Here is an 18924-nt window from a genome sequence, read left to right as displayed (position 1 = left end):
GAAGTTTGCTGCAATTAGTGAGAATGGGGAATTCATACTTAGAAACGCGTATGGCTGAGTTCTCCAAACATATATGCCGCGTGTTTTTAGTTTGTGCCCCTAAGGGAATCGGAACATACCCGTTCCAATAAATATCTTATAACCAAGCATGTAGTTCTCTGGTTAGAACAGCAAGCAAAACATCTTGATAATCTCCATGATTTGTTTTTTAGGTTCCTCCGACCAGACGTTATTCTCATGATGAAACAGACATCTGGACTACCAGGCAGATCCCAGCCTTTCCTCATGGGTGGGGCTCCGCAGAGGATGTGGCTGCAATTTCCTTCTTTACACTTCCTCGGCGAGAAAGAAGAAGCAGCCTTGTATCATATCATGAGGATCCAAGCATGCTGTATCGGAAGTGCCGGAAATCTTCAGAAAGCCTCATTTCGTTGAAACAGTTTACATTGGAAGAACTTTACAAAGGGGATTACAAGTGCTTCAGTCGGGAGGAGGTAGTCAGTTTTATTGATGAAACACCTCTCCCAAGTCCTAGGAAAAGCCCTGTCAGGTCTTCTTCCATCTCCATTATCCCAGATGCCCTGCAGCATCAAGCAATGACTCACTTTGCGTTGACGGACTTTGAGCGGGAGCCGCAGGCCCTGCGACGTTTTTCAACCCACGAGAAAAGTTGTACGCTCAATGTCCCTGGTCATCGTCGGTGTCACGACGACCACCACAAACGATTTTACACGGAGGGGCACCGGAGTCATCGGAACAGCCAAAAGCGGGTTCAGAAGAGAGACTCTCAGAAACTGAGCGGAAAAACTGTAGAGAACAGCTGTGCCGATTCTTCCAGTCAAGAGACGGGTTTGGGCAAAGAGTGGGATGGGCAGGAACATCTCACCAAAATGGAAAGCAAAGGAAGCGCAAACAGTTTTTTAAGTTCGCCTTCTGCTTCCTCTGGGTACATAACGTTTCACTCAGACTCCATTGGATCTACGTCTTAAGGGACTTTTAAACTCTTCTTAGATTCACTGTCTTTTAATACTTGGCACTGGATTAAGCACCAAAGAAGAAAACGGGCAATGTATCTTGTTAAAGGGACAATTCAACACTGAGTGGTCGAAGGACACAAATTCCTAGGATGAGAAATGCACAGGACATTCTCAGCATGGCTGTTTTATCATAGAAATAAATATATAACAGGACAGATTCTGCTTTCTATACATATTTACAAAGATATTTTTAACAAATTGAAAATATTCCTCACTTTTATTGCTGTACAGAGCAACAGAATCATTATCTTTAAACATTTCATCCGTCAGTGAAATAGATGCATGCATTTGTCCTCACAGCTGCTGGTGGCATATTTGATATACACTTGACTGCAGGGATTTTTCTTATCTGTGGTACTGCTGCTGTTGCTAAACTACAGTTCTCAGCATCCCCTGAGAGCTACAGACTAAGGGAAGTTGCTAGGTGTTTAGGTTGGTGTTTAGGTTGAGCAACATGCAGTTAAAAACACCCGGTTTGAATTCAGGGCCAGAGCCTGACTTCTGGCAATGCAGGAAGGTTCAGGGCCCTATCAAAAGGGAAACATTTTGTATAAATCAGGGATGTCCAGCTTATGGCCTTCCAGTTGTTTGTTGCACAGCGACTCTTAGCATCCCCTACAATACTATTCCCAATCCCAGTGCAAATCTTTTTTCTGTGCCCCCCCCCCGCGCCTTATTGGCCTCAAACATCCATGACCCCAATTGTTACCGCAGTGTTGATCCCACCACCGCCCATATCTCTTACGCCCTGCATGTGGGGATCTTGTTGGCCCTTTCTGAGGTATATCATTTTTATTAGTTGGTGAATTATATAAATCATTATGTCCTTTGGGTCCCCTCTGGTCTTAATTCCTAGGTAGGGCCCTGCCCCCTGCACCACCACTATGTATATAGTGAAAATCATCTCTAATCATTTTTGCATAATATAATGTTTTTTGTACTTTTCTCTGCATTCCCCCACCAAGACTGGGGCCCACCTGTGCTTCCCTCGAACTCACCCTGTTTATTAAAGATCCCTTTTCTATTACAGTACAAATGTTTTCAGTGAGAATGACACTGGGACATGTAAATCATTGTTTTTATAGTTCTGTTGTGCTTTGAATAATGTATGGTACTTTCTGTACAGTATGGCCTCTTTTTACCCTATCAGGCTATGTGCCTATGTACATTACTATCCATGAAGGAAGTAAATGTAAACCTGTATTCTCTATGATACTGCTGTTATTGGGGGGAGGGGACAGGGGTGGTTATTGAATTGTTTTTGTGAACCTGTTCTCAAGGGTTAATCATATTTCCTCTTTTATGGTTTGATCAATCTGTGTTTTCAGATATTATGGTATTTTGTGATACAATATCACGCAAAGTAGGTTTTTACATTTCATTTTGAAAAGTCGTATTTTGAATGATTATTTGATGCAGTGCCAGCAATATCATTTCTTTCCAGTGCATGGAACCGAGTGGTGCATTGTATGTAAGCATGTTTGTCGGGGTCCCTGGACCTTTTTTCTTTTTCCCCTTTTGTAAAGAGTAAAAAAAAAAAAGAAAATCAGCGTTAACCATTTTTCAAGGATCTTACGTTGTGACATTAACGTTACTTATCACCTCTGGTTTGAACAAGGTTGGATTTGTAATAAGCTGATTTGTTATATGCCGATACCAGTTATGGATTTTGCAATAGGACATGTTTTGTATGGCTCTTCTTCTTTATTAAAACATGGGTACTACCATGTCTGAAAGCAGTTTTGTTTTAAAGGAATACTGTCACGGAAAACAATTTTATTTTGAAAATGCATCAGTTAATAGCACTACTCCAGCAGAATTCTGCACTGAAATCTGTTTTTTAAAAAGTGAACAGATTTTTTTACATTAAATTTCAAAATGTGACATGGGATAGACCTCTTAGTTTTCCAGGTGCCATCAGCCATGTTATTTGTGCTCTGATAAACTTCAGTGTCTCTTTACTGCTGAGCTGCAAATTGGGGTGATGTCACCCCCCTCCCAAAATCTGAACAGCAGAACAATGTGAAGGTAAGAAGATAGAAGCTCCCCGACACCTGTATTGCTAAGAATGCTTCCCACCTAGTGGTAGATGTGAGTATAGCACTAAGTATATAGCATATTTAGTATATAGCACTAAATGTGTCCAACTCAGCCAGGACATGACTCCTCCAGTTACATGGGAGTAGGAGAAACAATACGTTACCTGAAAGCAGTTCTAATGTGTAGCGCTGGCTCCTTCTGAAAGCTCAGACTCAGGCACAATGCACTGAGATGGCGCCTACACACCAATATTACAGCTAAAAATACATTTGTTGGTTCAAGAATAAAACTTTAAATGGTAGAGTGAATTATTTTCTATGTAAAGAGTGTAATTTAGAAATAAAAAGTACACCATAAAAATCATGGAAGAATCCCTAGAAAGACATGCCTTTAAAAAGCATTCTACCGTTTGTATCACAATAGGCCACTGGGGGCAGTGTTACATTAGTCAATTAGGCAATAGAGAGAGAGGGGGAGCTGTTATTAAACTGGGCCTTGTAGATTTCTTGCCTTATTTAACATTAACACCTTAGTGCCCCGACATGATTATTATGTAAATGACTTAATGCAAATTGTCAGGCTCTTTAAATAAGTGGGATAGTATGGAAAGTGCTCTCATTTATGGGTGAGTAATTTCCTAGGCCAGTTATCCCTGCCATGCACACACACTCGCCTAAGGACTACTCTGTCATTATAAAAATGTAGTGGGCTGAATTAAGCCCCCCACCCAATCCATGAGAATGCTGAGTGAGATGTCAGACTGGAATGCATTGAACATATCACATGCCGGCTGCTCACACAAGCATGAAGCCTGGTCCTATGTTCCATATACATTGCTGATTAGCACCCCAGAAGGCACATGGGACCCAGGCCCAATTGAAAGAGAACAATAAGACATTAATATATGCATTTTTAAAGATTTCCTTGTCTTGTAGAATAGAAATATATGGGCATTTTCCCAGGTTCTTATATATCTGATTTGGTGGGAAACAAACATGAGAAATAGATATGCAGGCAGTGCTGAAAATAATGAATGTAAAGAGTAGAAACGTTTGGGGTAACGGCAGACAAGTGCTTCTCACCTGCACGAAATTGGGTAGAAAGGGTGACCAAACGCCTGATAATACCTTTGCATCGCCAATGACTATGTTGTTGTCAAAAATGATCCTAGCACCTTTGGTCTTTATTACTTATAGCTACATTTTTGCTGCCTGGTTGATTTAGTTATTGTTCCCTCAGGTTCACCTCTTTGCTTATACAATTCCCATGTAGCTTCTGCCTAATCCAAAGGAAGCCAACAAAATGCCCCAGATTCAATTCAATGAGTTAACTCATGATTTATGACATGAAAACTTATGGGCGAGATTCATATTGAGAAAAAAAACTTCAGTTCCAGTTTTTTTCCCTTAGACTTCAACAGAGTTTTCATGTGATAAATCATGAGATAAGTTTTTCTGAATTGACTTGCATCTCCAATGGAATCTCATCTATGAGTTTTCATACCATAAACCTTTTTCTCACTGAACTGAATGTGGCCCAAAGTATTTGAACTGTTTTATTAGTTTCCTTTATCCTTAATGACACCAAAAGGGGACCAGTGCCCAGCTCCTGCTTTATAGTTTGAGCGCCCCTTGGCCACCTTACATCATAATCCGGGCCTGCCAGTGCCCAGAAAAACACTGTACCATATAGTGTATTGCGCCATGTGGTGCTCAGTTACACAGCACTTGCAATGGTGCAGAGCACAAGGCAGCCCTGTCCTTACCACCTGTCATAGTTGGATATGGGATGCCTACGTGCCTCTTCCCAGTCTGCTCCTCGTGAATTCAGTGGTACCAAATGCAGGTTTGCTGTCATGGGGACAGAGCAGGTCCTTGCACTACAGAATGAAGACCTGCACTCACAAGTTTATTTAAAAAAACACTCCTAGTAAGAGCCATACTTTCAATTTTTTAACCAGAATTTTGTCTCTTCTAGTGCAGAGAATGCAATTGCACTTTCTGTACTAGCAATGCGGCTCCCCTTAACCTGCACCAAAATTTCTGAAGTTAAGTGCGGGGGCAGGGGGAGTTGTAGGAAAGGCCACCTCAGGGCAGCCAGGGGCCTAGAAATGTACCTGCCCTGTGCCGCCTGTGAATGAACCAAGAAAAGGAGATTTGTTATGTTCACCAATAAATCATTATCCTGGGTCCTGTAACCACAGCACATTAACATCAAGTGTAATTTTTTTACCGGCCAAGCTGTTAAGATACTGGGAAGATGGCACCCCTAGTCGCTAGGGCTGTTGTGGAAGGGATTATTGGGGTGAAGAGAAGGAGCCTACAAGGAGGCAAAACTATTTTTTCATTTCCATACTGCCTCCTAAACAGAAAAGTTAATGAACCCATCTGTTGTCTGCGCTGTCCTTATGAGACAAGGAAAAGGACATATCGGTGAGTATGACAAATACCTTTTTAAAAGAAAGACACCCCTCTTTTGTAGCTTTTCTCCTGCCAGTTCAAGGGCAGATCTGGGAATGCACTAAAAGGTGTACACTGAACCTGTTCTGATGAACTGTGGTCGAGGCACAAAGTGCAGGGCCTATGGACTTACCTTCAGGGTTCCCTTGGTGTTGTATCTACCCTGGGTGAAAAAATATAGTGGACCACTTATTGCCAAGTTAGGTTATTACCAGAAGTGTGGTTGCATGAAGTATGCTGATCTGCCAGCAGAGGGCGCTGCAGTCACATGAATATACCTTTGCAGCCAATCTTACAGAAACAGCACTAGTTCTAGCCAATGCGCCGGTAATAATACAAACATAATAAAAATACTTATGTAAGATCAAGAAGCAAATGATATAACACCCAGTTACATGGAGGTATTGGCACTACAGCAAATAATTTAACAGAAAAACTGTAAAAATAATTAACCCAATAAATACTAATGTCATGAGTAAGAATGGGACTCCTCAAAATCAACTGTGCAGTGGTAAATAAGTTCTTGGAGTTTGTCTTATGAAAGTCAAAAAATATCATGATCCGGTCTGGGGATCTCACCTGGACCAAAGCCGAAGGAGCAGCATATCTCTGTCTATTTAGGCTGCTTTGTAGCTCACAGTGCCTGAGTATTTTATTTGTTCCCATATTTCCCTCCAGTTTTAACCTCCCTATTACAACACAACTGTCTTTGAGATTCCACTATTGCTTCTTGCCTTAGCTCTCACTGCTTCTCTGATTATCAATCTGATTTGGGTCCTGTTAGCTGGATTAAAATTAAAAATTTTTTAGATCCTTCATTAAATCAGCCAATTTGTGAGATGTTCCTTGAGTTAATTTAGTGGCATAACATAGTGGCATAGTGGGGATCAGACACAGGGACTGCAGAGACAAAGGGGACCTGCTAAGGACCCATGACCCCCACATTGCCTGCCCTCCTGCAAACCCCATTCCAGTCTCACCACCCTATGTACTCATTCTCCAGTCCCTGCAATGCATTCCAGCAATGAGATAGGACCAGCTTCTTAACCCTGTACTGAAATAATCAGCCCTGTAAGTATCCTGCCTGAATGTTTCTCTATGCTTGCTGTTACTCCAGCCATTGTCCAGCACTTGCTGGCTTTCTTGGATACAAAACCTGCAAAGGTCAGAAGAGACTTTAGTGCTCATGTGTGACCGCAAGTGGAGTAGCAGTTCCTGCAATTTCATCAAACATTTCCATTAAAGGTACTTTTGTCAAAATGTGTTCCTTGCCCTTCCATACAGTTGCGTTCCTTCATGTCTTCTGTTCCAATTTGAGCTCTGCCAGTGTCAGTAGGTACAGCACACTTTCACCTGGGAAACTAGACACAGACATCACTTACATGCCAAATACTGGAAGCTACACCAGATGGACATGCACGTACAGTTGTGGTAATTTTGGTGAATCTGGTGCAATTGTGGTAGGTGCAGCACCAGTGACGTAACTATAGAGGAAGCAGACAGCAAGCAGAGGTCATGGGGAGGCCCAGACCAAGGAGTCTGCTTGATCTATAGCAACAAAAAAATCCCCACTCCACAGCCACTTTCCTACCCGTGGCCAGGGTAGAGGGGGTGTGGTGGGTGGTTAACATGGGCAGGGAGCAGGTCAGGGCCGGAACTAGGGGTAGGCAGAAGAGGCAGCTGCCTAGGGCGCAATGATTGGGGGGGCACCAGACAGGAGCCTCTCCTTCCTACCCCTAGTCTGTACTCCGTTGCGTTTCATATCGCAACACCCCCCTCCTCCCCCCCCGTGCACGCGCCAAAATGCAGGGGGGTTTGCGATGCGCAGGTGCAGGCACTGGGCCCACCCCTGGAGCAGGTAGTGAGTGGGGGTAATGTAGTGGGCGGATGGAGATCCAAGTAGGGGTAGCGCCAGGACCCTCCAAAGCTTTTTTTGCAGGGGGACCTGGGGCACCCTAGTTACATCACTGTGCAGCACAATTGTACTAAGAATATTACCCCCTGGTGACCACAATGACGCTGGAATTCTGCAAAAAAAACACTGCATTGTGGGAAAAAACCATGGCAACTGTGTTTGAAATTGCACTTTGCTCACTGCACTTGCAGATGTACATGAGCCCTTTTGCCAATTGAGTATTAACTGCAAACCTGCCCTAACTGTCTTTCCATCTGTAGTGAATCGCCGGTGGAAAAGCATACGCGGCCACTAAGTCACTTCGGGCAATTTAGCGATACGTTTGCCTTCCCAACAGCAATTCACATTATTGATGGTGGAAAGGCATTTCGCGGAGATTATTCACCTGCGGTAGCCGCTTGTCTGTGTATGGGCACCCCCGATGGGCCCACCCATCGGAACGGGGACCACATTGACTTGTGGATGTGGTCCTCGGTCCGATGGCATCATTTGGACCTAAAGAATTAGCCTATCACCCACCTTTAGGTGGGCATATCGGGAGAAGATCCGCTCGTTTGGTGACCTCGCCAAATGAGCTAATCTTACCATATGAAATTTTCCTTTTAAATTTACCTGTAGGTGTCTTATTGGTAACATATGTAAAGCCCTATCTGAGCCACGTTTCATGGCATTATTGGCAATGACTGAAGGAACCCAGGAACTGGACGACCATCTCAATGCTGTACATGAGGTCAGCCTTAAACTACATGATGGATTAATTAAAATGTTTTGCTAATAAAAATAGGGAGTTCCCATAGGAAAAAGTTCCCATAGAAAATAACATATTATCCTGTTTAGGGGACTTGCCAGCAAATATTGAAGAGGAAGAGGTTCAAATCTGGGAGGTAGCTGATTTGACATATTTAATGTATATGTTGGAATCAATATAATATGGCCCTTGTATATACTGGTCCCCAGGCCAATGCCCTTAGCTCTACCCTAACATGGACCCTATTAATGCAACATATGGGAAATAAAAAACATCCTCTTTTTTGGCAAGCAGAATCGTTGCTCTTGGTTGATATTTAAATCGATATCAGTTCACCCATTGGTAATTCCTCAAGACATTTCAGATAGCAGAGATGTGTCTGGGCCTAATTTGTTTTCTCTGACAGCAGTGTGGGACTGGATGAAAGAGAGTGCTGTTTTGTTCTCTTGAAAAATGAGAGCCTCTCTATGCGTTTGGCCTTTAACTTTTGCGTCTAGGAAAAATGCAGCAACAAAAGGCTTGTTAGAGAAGGGGATACAAAACCTCTTTTTGTTTGGGTCTCAGTGCCTTTTCACCTGCTGACTAAACACAATGTTATGTTAATAGACAGCTCTTCTTCCTCCCTCGCCTCACTCTCCTGACCGTGCTGTGCGATTGATGCTACGTTAACTGGCGCTTAACTCACACTCCACCAAGTTCCTTTCTTGGAGCTGTCAAATGCAAGGACAGCCAGGGCTGCCTTTAGTGGTGGATGGCCCCAGTTACTCATATACTCAGACTGTCCAACTTGTGGCCCTTCAGCATCTGTTCAACTACAACTCTAGCATTACTCAATGGCCTTTCCTACACTCACTTTCATCTGATTCATTAGGAATTCTTTCAATGTATTAAACACTCCGGATTTGAGTTTTACCCACAACTAGCTTGCTTTCCAAGACTGAACCTGGCAAATAGTTGCCCTTTTATTGGCAATCACAGGGATCACCTGACTGCAGCTGGGTATGATGGGAGCTACAACATGGAGTTGGCCACTGCTCCTGTATAAACTATAGCAAAAAAAAAGTTGAAAATACATATTCAGCTTTGGTAGCTAAACCAATGGTGGTTTAGTAGTTAAAAAGCAGCTCTCCAGTTTAGGGTTTATGCAAGTATTTGGTTGCTAGAGAGTCCAAATTGCCTTAGCAACCAGGCAGTGGTGTGAATAAGAAACAGATATATGAATAGGAGAGGGGCTGAATAGAAAAATAATTCATAAAAAGTAACAGTAACAATAAACCTGTAGCCTCACAGAGCAATAGTGTTTTGGCTGCTGGGGTCAGAAGGAAGACACATAATTCAAAAACTATTAAAAACAAAGACCACCTGAAAATTTGCTTAGAATTGACCATTCTATAACATACTAAATGTTACCTTAAAGAGAAGTGGGGTATGTTCCTGTTATTTGGAGACCTGGGAATATTTTAGTTCCTTGCAAATAAAGTGCTCAGTCAATAAAACTGTAGTGCTGAGCTTGGTTCTTTAGCCCTGCATATGTCCCATTTATGTAACAGCTGCCATACAACACTGTTCTGCAGATCTGCTGCTCATTGGATTGTTTTATAGATAAGGAGATTTCAGATTCAAGAAAATTCAGCATGAAGATAATCAGTTTCTACCCCTTTATAAATATATCAGATCTGCTCTGTCTCCATGTACAGAGAATATGTAAATACATTCCCAATGTATCACTGGAATAGCCTTTGGTAAATTCCTAATGTATGCCCCTTACCCTCCTGTGCATCACTATAGGCCTAAATATGGCAGGGAGAATGTAGTTGTGCTATGGGCAGAGGCAGGGGCTATTGTTGCTGGCCCGGGGCATGCTGGGAACTGGTAGCCCCAAGCCCAATGCAGAGATAAGAGTGAATAGGGGGAGGCGTTCCGCTGATTCTCCTCGCTGCAGGAGCCATACTTTCCCTTATTGGGAGCAAATGGAGTCAGCTTTTCACCAGGCTCACACAAGCCCCCGATTTGTTCCCATTGCTCGCTTTTAGCATTTAATACACAAAAAAAATCTTGGACAAAGTGAGAGGCTGGATTTTCCTGAATAGCGGCCATCAGACTCCCAGATGTCAACTGAATGATCGGTGTCCTATGTGGCTGCAAAGAACCCTTGCCCCGGAGTTACTAAGCATTTATCTTCTGTAATTAAATAGAACGTTGGCAACTTCTAAACTATATCTGGGGGATATCTGCAAAATACTATCCCGGCCCCTAAATCCCCAAGGGTATGAGTACCCCCCGGCAGGCCAAGAGTTAACTGCCCAGGGAGGTACCTGGCGCACAATCTCTATGGTTATTTGCGGGGCGCTATAAGCCCACACAATGCAATGGGCATGTAAGCAGGGATGATACAGCAGCCATAGGCACAGGTTATGGAACTGTACAGAACACAGTCTATCTGCTCCTAGTTGTCAGCTCCAGTGATTTACATTATTTAGTTTGGGTTTGTTTGTTAGTGTTGTGACAAGTACAGAATAAGGAGCGGACACTGGGCGTGTGCAGCTGATAGGCCTGTTTGTACAGTGCCCGGCCATGTATTCCAATGAGCCCAGAGAATGATCAGTAACTTGTGGGCCAAACCCAGCCATGCATGAGCCTCTCATTATTGTATTATCTCCTGTCTGTAAATCATTAATTCTTGTTCATTGCTACTCCGCTGGGAACATTGTTATGGATATTCCCTCCCCAATGAGCTCCAGTTGTCACTTTCCCGCTACACACTGGCCAATCACTGCCTCAGATCCGCTATGTGAAGCAATGAGGCCGCTGGGCACAAAGTGCGGAATTCAGGGCTGATACTTACTGTATGGGATATAACGCAGGGCTCGTAACGTTGTCGCAGAACCCGCCATCAGCAGCATTTGCTCATGAAAGAAACTTATCCCCGAAACATTTGTCTGCCCTGTAACTGTAACTGTGCTGTAACAGGTTTATTGCCATTAAAGTGACACCCAAGCCAACACCTTTTATGTGCCCATTGCTACTGTATAACCTGAAACCCAATATGACAAACTCCCACCAGTAGGGCCACCTTCCTATACATCGTCCTGCAGATTATCCAGCAATACAAAGTTTCCATAGACTGTGAAACAGAACAAGCATTTCATGTATAGTCCAGTAGGACTGGCTTCATATGGATTGCTTTATACCTTAATGCTCTTTATATGGAGGATATGCTTTATACAGACTGCCCGACAGCACAGGCTTCAATACAGATTTTTTAACAGGACATGTCTATTAATAGACTGCCTAGCATAGCCTTAGTCCGATCAACATGCCATTATCCCATATATATGTGCCAATAGGATATGGTCCCCATTCTGTGCCCGGTTGCTCAGTACAAGGGACTAGGACAAGGTTCCTGTATCATTTGTGCTGTATGTCACTTAACAAGACAGTAAAACCCCGCCATTTCGGTAGCTGGGCATAAAGCCACTGCTGCAAAGTTTAAATGTAACTTTTCTTTTTGTTCATTGTGGTCGGTCAGTGTTCAAAGCACCTCCAGCAACCCTGTCCCTATTCTTATGGAAAGCGAGTTGAAGTGGTTGGTTGCAGGACAGATGTTGGCTGATTCAGGCGGCACAACAGGACAGTGCTCATGTTTAACAATGAAGCCGGGCCCTTTTGTCCCTATTTAGACTTGTTTTCTTCCAAAGCCGGACTCACAAAAAAGCATTTACTAACAATGATGCTATAAATCTACTTTTCTTTTTATTAGCTCATTGCAATCCCGGGCTAACACAATATGATGTTAATAAGCCCGTCTCCTTCTGTTGAGCTTTTCACATCAAATACCCAGTTGAGAGAGGTCTTTATTGTTTCCATTTTCAAACCCGGGGCCTTTAAACAACTAGAAGAGGAGTCTATAGAAATTCCCCATTGCCTGTCGGGCTGCGATTATATCTGCCACACGTGCCTTGGGGCCTCTCCAACAGCAAATTCACATATATTTCATATTGGCAGAGAGACAGTGTGTGGGGGGGGGGGTGCTTATGGGCCTGTCAGTTCTGGCAGAGTTCGGGGGTACAGTACTTCAGTCAATGGAGTTTGGGCGGTTCTGCAATTTTCCTCGCTGCAGGTGACCGGCCACAATTCAATTTATTGCCACTGTGTCGCCACTTTCCCAATATAAAGGACAAGTCGACCCAAAATATAATTTTTTGCCTAATAAAACAAAACTTAATTCTAAGCAACTTTTCAATATACATTTATTACAAATTTGCATTTTATTTTTTATTTTTTTGTATATATAACTGCTATTAGAAGTAGTGTTTGCCTGTCCTTTCTATTCCTTGCCCTGGGGGCTCTGGCATTAACAACAATGTAACACAAGGCAGCAGAGTGACAGACCTGACTTGCTGGAGGAGACTGGCACTTGCAACACTGTTTAAAAAGTAACAACCAGGATTTCAGTAAATGTTGCTTTCAGTAGCAATTACATTTATGCTCAGGCAAGGGATGGTGGGTTTAGTGCATAGGGAAACCACTGAGTTTGGTAAATAAATCTTCAAACAAATAAATAGGGTTGAGGAGACTGCCTTGTAAATAAATCTTCAATTACTCTTTTTAGATTTATTTATTTATTTAATTACTCTTTTTTCAATAGCAATTACATTTACATATAACTTTTAAAGCACTAAAGATTTTCAATAAATTCACATTGGAAAGTTGCTTGGAATTATGTTTTCTTTTATTAGGTGAAAATAATTGTGTGTCTTGACCTGTCCTTTAAATGTTTCCTATGATTATTATGTAGATCTCAGATACAGCATTGTCGCAAGCAACAGTTTCTGCCCAAAAGCTTCTAAACGCCCTGCTTTAGGCTCAGCCAAGTGATGGTGGGTTTAGTTCATAGGGAAACCACTTAATTTGGTAATTAAAAATGCAATTACTCTTTTTAGTAGGCTCTGGGGGTTAAGACCATGTGCCTCATGATCTTGGCACAACTGCTGAACAACGACCTGGACCCTGTGGCTTTATTGTTGCTGCAGAACTACACCCCTCAGGAATTTAGTGAAGTTCAGTGATGTTTAGAAAAAAAACCACAAATAGGACACCATTAACTTGTTACCTCTTCCCAACTGTATCTCAAGGATTTCAAAAGTCAATATACAGTATAATCACCATCTGTAGGTAAAGTCGCAGTTAATGGCTGATAAAGATTTTTTTTGTTCCCTTACTCTGATATCAGCCAATTGCAATAGTTATATATGATAGTTATTATGGTATTATTGCATAATACTTACATATATGTTATTATATGTAATAGTGAAATCGGTGTCCTTGTTTTCTTTGGGGACAACTAGTTTATTATGCTTTTATAGCCCTTAGGAGACCATGAAACCTATCCATCAGCTACAAGTATCAGCCTCTCACTTCCCCATGTGACATAACTGTGTATGATTATTGTTACAAAGCCCAACAAGCTCCCCTATAGCTGCTGCTCATTGGCCCCTGTCACAATACTGGATTCCATTGCTGGCCACATTGCATTCTTGACCATGGAATTGCAAATTTGCTGGAACAAGCTGGTTATTGGCAAGAAGCTGTGCTTTTTAGCAGGACCGTGAAACTGATTCAACGCATTGAAATAAAAGCCTAATATTATCACAGGGGCTTCTCGCCCCTTGCTGGGAGCAGAACATTTTAGCTGTAAGAGAACATGTCAGGGAATTTTCCACTAGTTAATGTTAGAATGAGATGCGCTATTAACACAAGGCATTGACAAGCATGACTGTGGGAGCAGTTTGTAGCAATTATTCCCCATGTTAGCAATAATTTGTTGCTGATTTGTTTCTGCCTCAGGCTCTCTTGCCCCTGGCACCCTCTCTGCTCTCTGTAGTGCTGCCCATTCTAATGATAAATTGCATGACATCGCTGAACTTGTATTATTTGTATTCTGTGAAGCCTACAAAAGTTTTGTAGTTTTGACCCAAATTGAATGCTAGTAAATACCCAAATGGCGTGGGATGGAGGAGGCCTGATGTTTCTGAAACACTTTTTATGATCCTATACACTTTCTATTATTGGGAAGCACAGGGACCTCAGCCTGAATGTGCCAGGTTTCCCTACTTCCCGGCCATGGGGAAAGTATTGATCATTCGGAATTATTTGATGGTTTCGACTAATAGACAAGGCCAGTAGTGATGATTAGCAAACCAGACTGACAGGGACACCCATTTTGATTAAAATAAAGTGCACAAGCCCGATGGATGTTTTTGGAAACCCCAAACATCTTTTTGATATCCATAACTGATACCAATGACAAAGAGTAGGCCGTGTTGATGTTCATATTTAGATATCAAAAGACAGTCACCTGTGATTTAACTTTTTTTATGTTGTAGAGAATAATATTCTAAAACATTTCCAATTGGTCTTAACTTTTTATTATTTCTGTTTTTTTATTATCTAATTTTTGTTCAGTTTTGAATTTCAGCAGTTGTCTGGTTACTGGGGTTCAAATAACCTTAGCAACCAGGAAGTGGTTTGAATGAGAGAATGGTATATGAATAGGAGAGGAGAAGACCTGAAGAGAAAAATAAGTAATAAGAAGTAACAATAACAATAAAATTGTAGCCTTGCAGAGCAATCGTTTTTTGGCTGCTGGGGTCAGCGACCCCCATTTGAAAGCTGGAGTAAGAAGAAGAAGGCAAATAATTAAAAAACTATAAAAAGAAAAATGAAATTGAAGACCAAATGAAACGTTGCTTAGAACTGGCCATTCTATGACATACTAAAAGTTAACTTAAAAGTGAACCATCCATTTAAATGTAATGGGGTCAGAATTACTACTTTTTTAACGTTCCTTGTTACAAGCTAGAGCAGACCATACCTTGCATTGTAAACAGGTCTTGAACCCCAATAAAACCTTGTATTGTGTATGCTAGTAGCCCATATGCACGATTATCACCAGTAACAGCATATAATGTAGTTCCGAGAATGGGAACCACCTGCCCTTACAGAGCATGGCTGCCTCAGCTATAGGGCAACGCGGAAAGTTACAGGTCACAAGTCCTAATGCAGTTTGTGCTACACGGCAGTTACTCCTGATCTTTGGGGCTACAGGGTGCAAACTCCCTGGTACTCTTTGTGCTTTATTAAATGCGTGTATGAATTGACTTCGATATACTGGTGTATGGACTAGTTAGATATGTGTGTATATGATACTACTGACATACAAATGTATGTACCAATCAAATATTAAATGTACATACATGCCGCTTACTCATATCCGAGTCCTAATTGGAAGAGCAACAACCAGCTAAACTACAACTCTGTAAACTTGCAATGAATCAATGTTGCGCCTCTCTGTCTGTCAATAAGAATGATCTTGTGCAAAACGGTGTTGTTCTGTAAGTGCTGCACTGGTTTTCTAGTAAATACAAAGTATCACGATGGGTTTTTGAATATGCTCCTCAGATTAATGCCTTATTATCCCTAAACGTTTTAGATTCAGTAATACCAAAATGCCCCTTTTAGCCTGAGTGTAGATGCAGCTAATTGCCTGTGTGTATGAAGGACTGTGAGTGTCATTTGTGGAATAGCAACACGTTAAAATCATATAGACAGGAGGATCTAGCTGGAAATGTTCTGTAGACCCAAAAACTTTGCAGGTCATGGTCATCGGGCTGATCTGTCTATAACTTCATATTTTCAGTCAGTTAGTAATTACACCTTCTGCCTCCAGGAGGCTCCAGCTGTTTTAAAATACATGACTTTCCATGTTGGCAGGGGCTGCTGGGAGTTCAGCCTCGAATAGAGCAACGCAAGTTGCAATGTTCTGTACTGGCGTGTGTAAATGGGGTTGGAAGAGCAATGTTAGATGCGCAAATCTGCAACTGCCAACCTGGGACTTTTTCTGGTTGCTACTAGGGGTCACTGGTCCTTGCACCAATGGGATGCTGACCTATGAAACTACATTTCTACTGTTTTATACTAATTCTTCTCCTGGTCGTATTGCAGTCTGTTATTCAAACCATCATGTGGTTGCTAAGGTTAGTAACCCCAGCAGTTGAATTGAAAGCAAAAGTCTAAAATCTATTAAGAACCATAAAAAATGTTGATAGACCTTTTAAAATGATCAGCGGGCAAGCATATATACAAATGTTTTATTAAGGAAAGAAAGCATATTACACGATAAAATATAGTATTTATTTGTATAAACAAAGTACATTTTGCGCATATATCTATCTATCTATATATATATATATATAATTAAAAGATCCATATACATAGTATATACCAGAATCCATTCTTATAAAGAACAACCTGTATTCAGCTCTGTTAGAGCTTAGAGCTATTTGAATTGTTTCAAAACAAGGAGTTCACCATGGTCTCCACACGTCTTGGTTAATGGCTCCGTTGCTACTAGGTGCCACCAGCCCATGGCCCTGAATTGCTAAATGTCCTGAGGATCGGTCAGTAGGTAACTGACAGTCAGATGGTGCGATCCTGCGCTTGGTCGTTTGGGTCCCAGTGACTGAGTTGCCCATTTTTCCAGCCAAAATCTGTGTGTAAGGAGTGGTGTTGGCTGGGGGTGAGGCGCTGTCCTTAGTGCTGAAATAAGATGTATTTACTGCCGGCAATGCCCGGGCAATGTCTTGGGTAAGGTGGGCGGCTTGGCCTGACTCATCCGCTCTCAACAGGAATTGGTTCACTCCATTAAGGCAGTTTCGGAATCCAGCTTGGTACTCAGTACTTCTGTACAGTGGATTTCCTGCTAAGAACAAGCATAAAGAGACATGATGGCACCAGCAGCTTTATGGTATCATACAATAAATATAGTAGAAGGAAAAGGGGATCAGGCATAACAGAAGGGAAAGAAGTGTAGAGACTATCACTTGTGGGGGGGGGGGGCAATAACATCAGAAGGAACAGCGACATAAGAGAGAATGTGACGGGAAATAAAATGGGAACATAGGCAGGGGTGGGGATACTGCAGGTAGAAGTGAAGGGATCTGAACTGAAAGAAAGGCCAAGTTAAGAAGGAAAAACACGGTGGCAGGAAAGGGTTTGAGAAAATGGGGCCGAGAAGAGATGCAGAAACGAGAAGAGTTTTGGGGGGCACAAAGGAGAGGACAATGAACTCAGTTTAAAGGAGCAGAGAATTTATGGGGAGGAAAGAAGAGCTTGTGAGAAAAGCCACGGGGTGTAAATGACTTACCTTGAATGGAATTCTGAAGGGTTTTCAGATATTTTACAGTCAATTCAAGAATGTCTGCTTTCTCCAACTTGCGCTTCCGAATCTAAAAGAACCAAATAATCGGTTAAACTCGCCTTCACTTCAGTATTACATTTACTTTATACACGAACCATATCATTTATGCCACCACAGTACAGAAGGAAAGGGACACTGAATTGTACTGCATGTTTGTCACTGATATGTGACTGATGGTATTATTAGTTATGTATTTATAGTGTGGCCCATACATGTATATATAACGGGACAATTATTTACTTTAGTTCGCTAGGTCACTAGTACTTACATTTTGGGAGTAGTTCTTTTCTAGAAGGCCTTTGAGTTGCTCCAGAGATACATTGATCCTTGCTCTTCTTTTCTTTTCCATCAAAGGTTTAGATACCTGAACAGAGAGAAGAAGGGAGAGCAGAAGTGAGTGGCCGGTTCCTCCATAGCCAGTCATGGAATTACAGCACCGATGGGGGGAATTAGGGAGGAGAGAGAGAGAACAGCACAAGATACTAACCTTTCTCAGGCTGATCGGGTTGGATTCTGTTTGAGGTTCGGAGTGAGTCCCCATGTTTGAGAAATTCGGTTTTTGCGCACAGACCCGGGTAATGTACCAGTGAGGAGCTGAGTGGGGCAAGCAGGCTGGGGGCCAGAGTGGGTCAGCAGAGAGGGGGACTGAGATAGATGCTCTATGAGATTCCAAGTGAGACTGAGGTAGAGTCCGTGTAGGAATGCGGATTTATAGGGGCAAGCAGATTTACATCTGAATGCAGCACTTGACCCCCTGGCCTTTGGCTATCAATAGAAAGAAAGCATCAGTCCATTGCCCAGTCAACCATGAACTCATTCATGCCAAGCTTTGGTTATAGAGGGGATTGCATTTTATGGGAGTCTTCTGGTTGTTAAAGTCTCCTATGTCTATCTGAGGGTACAGATTCATTTACTGCTGATTGGAAGAAAGGAAATTTTCTTCTATACAGCCAAATACAGGAGGCAGAGAATTCGTGTGGATAACTTCAAGACAGATACAGTAGATAGATAAATAAAAGATAGATGATAGATAGATAGATAGATAGATAGATAGATAGATAGACAGGCAGATAGATGATAGATAAATAGATAGATATATAGATAGATATAGATAGATAGATAGATAGATAGATAGATAGATAGATGATAGATAAATAGATAGATAGATAGATAGATGATAGATAAATAGATAGATAGATAGATAGATAGATGATAGATAAATAGATAGATAGATAGATAGATAGATAGATAGATGATAGATAGATAGATAGATAGATAGATAGATAGATAGCACAACATGCCCCACTAATTATATATCCTGTAGGTATCCTGTAGGAACTACAGTCCAGGTTATTATGGCTCTTTTGTGCAGTTTTTGTATGTTTAATGTATACACCCATTTACTGTACAAGGCTGCTGGATATGTTGGCGCTTTATAAATACATGTTAATATTAATCATATACAA

The 18924-nt window shown here is 41.8% G+C and overlaps 2 protein-coding genes across 3 annotated transcripts in view; one reads left to right on the top strand and one right to left on the bottom strand.

Annotated features, from left to right (window-relative positions):
* gpr153 (G protein-coupled receptor 153) overlaps nt 1-2766 on the top strand; it is a 60645-nt gene extending 57879 nt beyond the window's left edge. Inside the window, exon 6 of the mRNA NM_001128052.1 lies at nt 213-2766. Within this exon, the coding sequence (NP_001121524.1) occupies nt 213-989 (777 nt within the window). The 3' untranslated portion in view covers nt 990-2766. The remainder of the gene's footprint in view (nt 1-212) is intronic.
* Nucleotides 2767-16346: 13580 nt separating this feature from the next.
* hes3 (hairy and enhancer of split 3) lies at nt 16347-18156 on the bottom strand. Of its 2 annotated transcripts, none has more exons than XM_002933842.5 (4): nt 17946-18156; nt 17727-17822; nt 17405-17486; nt 16347-16957 (listed from the first exon to the last, which is right to left on the bottom strand). In XM_002933842.5, exons 1-4 carry the CDS (start codon nt 17997-17999, stop codon nt 16566-16568), a joined length of 624 nt encoding a protein of 207 aa, XP_002933888.2. In that variant the 5' UTR covers nt 18000-18156; the 3' UTR covers nt 16347-16565. The 2 variants fall into 2 exon arrangements, with proteins under 2 accessions (XP_002933888.2, XP_004916246.2); XM_004916189.4 differs by having other exon boundaries at nt 16401-16960.
* Between the last annotated feature and the right edge of the window lie 768 nt (nt 18157-18924).

The sequence above is a fragment of the Xenopus tropicalis genome, chromosome 7 (assembly GCF_000004195.4).
Source record: "Xenopus tropicalis strain Nigerian chromosome 7, UCB_Xtro_10.0, whole genome shotgun sequence".
NCBI lineage: Eukaryota > Metazoa > Chordata > Amphibia > Anura > Pipidae > Xenopus > Xenopus tropicalis.
The sequence above is the reverse complement of the archived record's forward strand: the minus strand, read 5'-3'. Positions and strand labels throughout refer to the sequence as shown.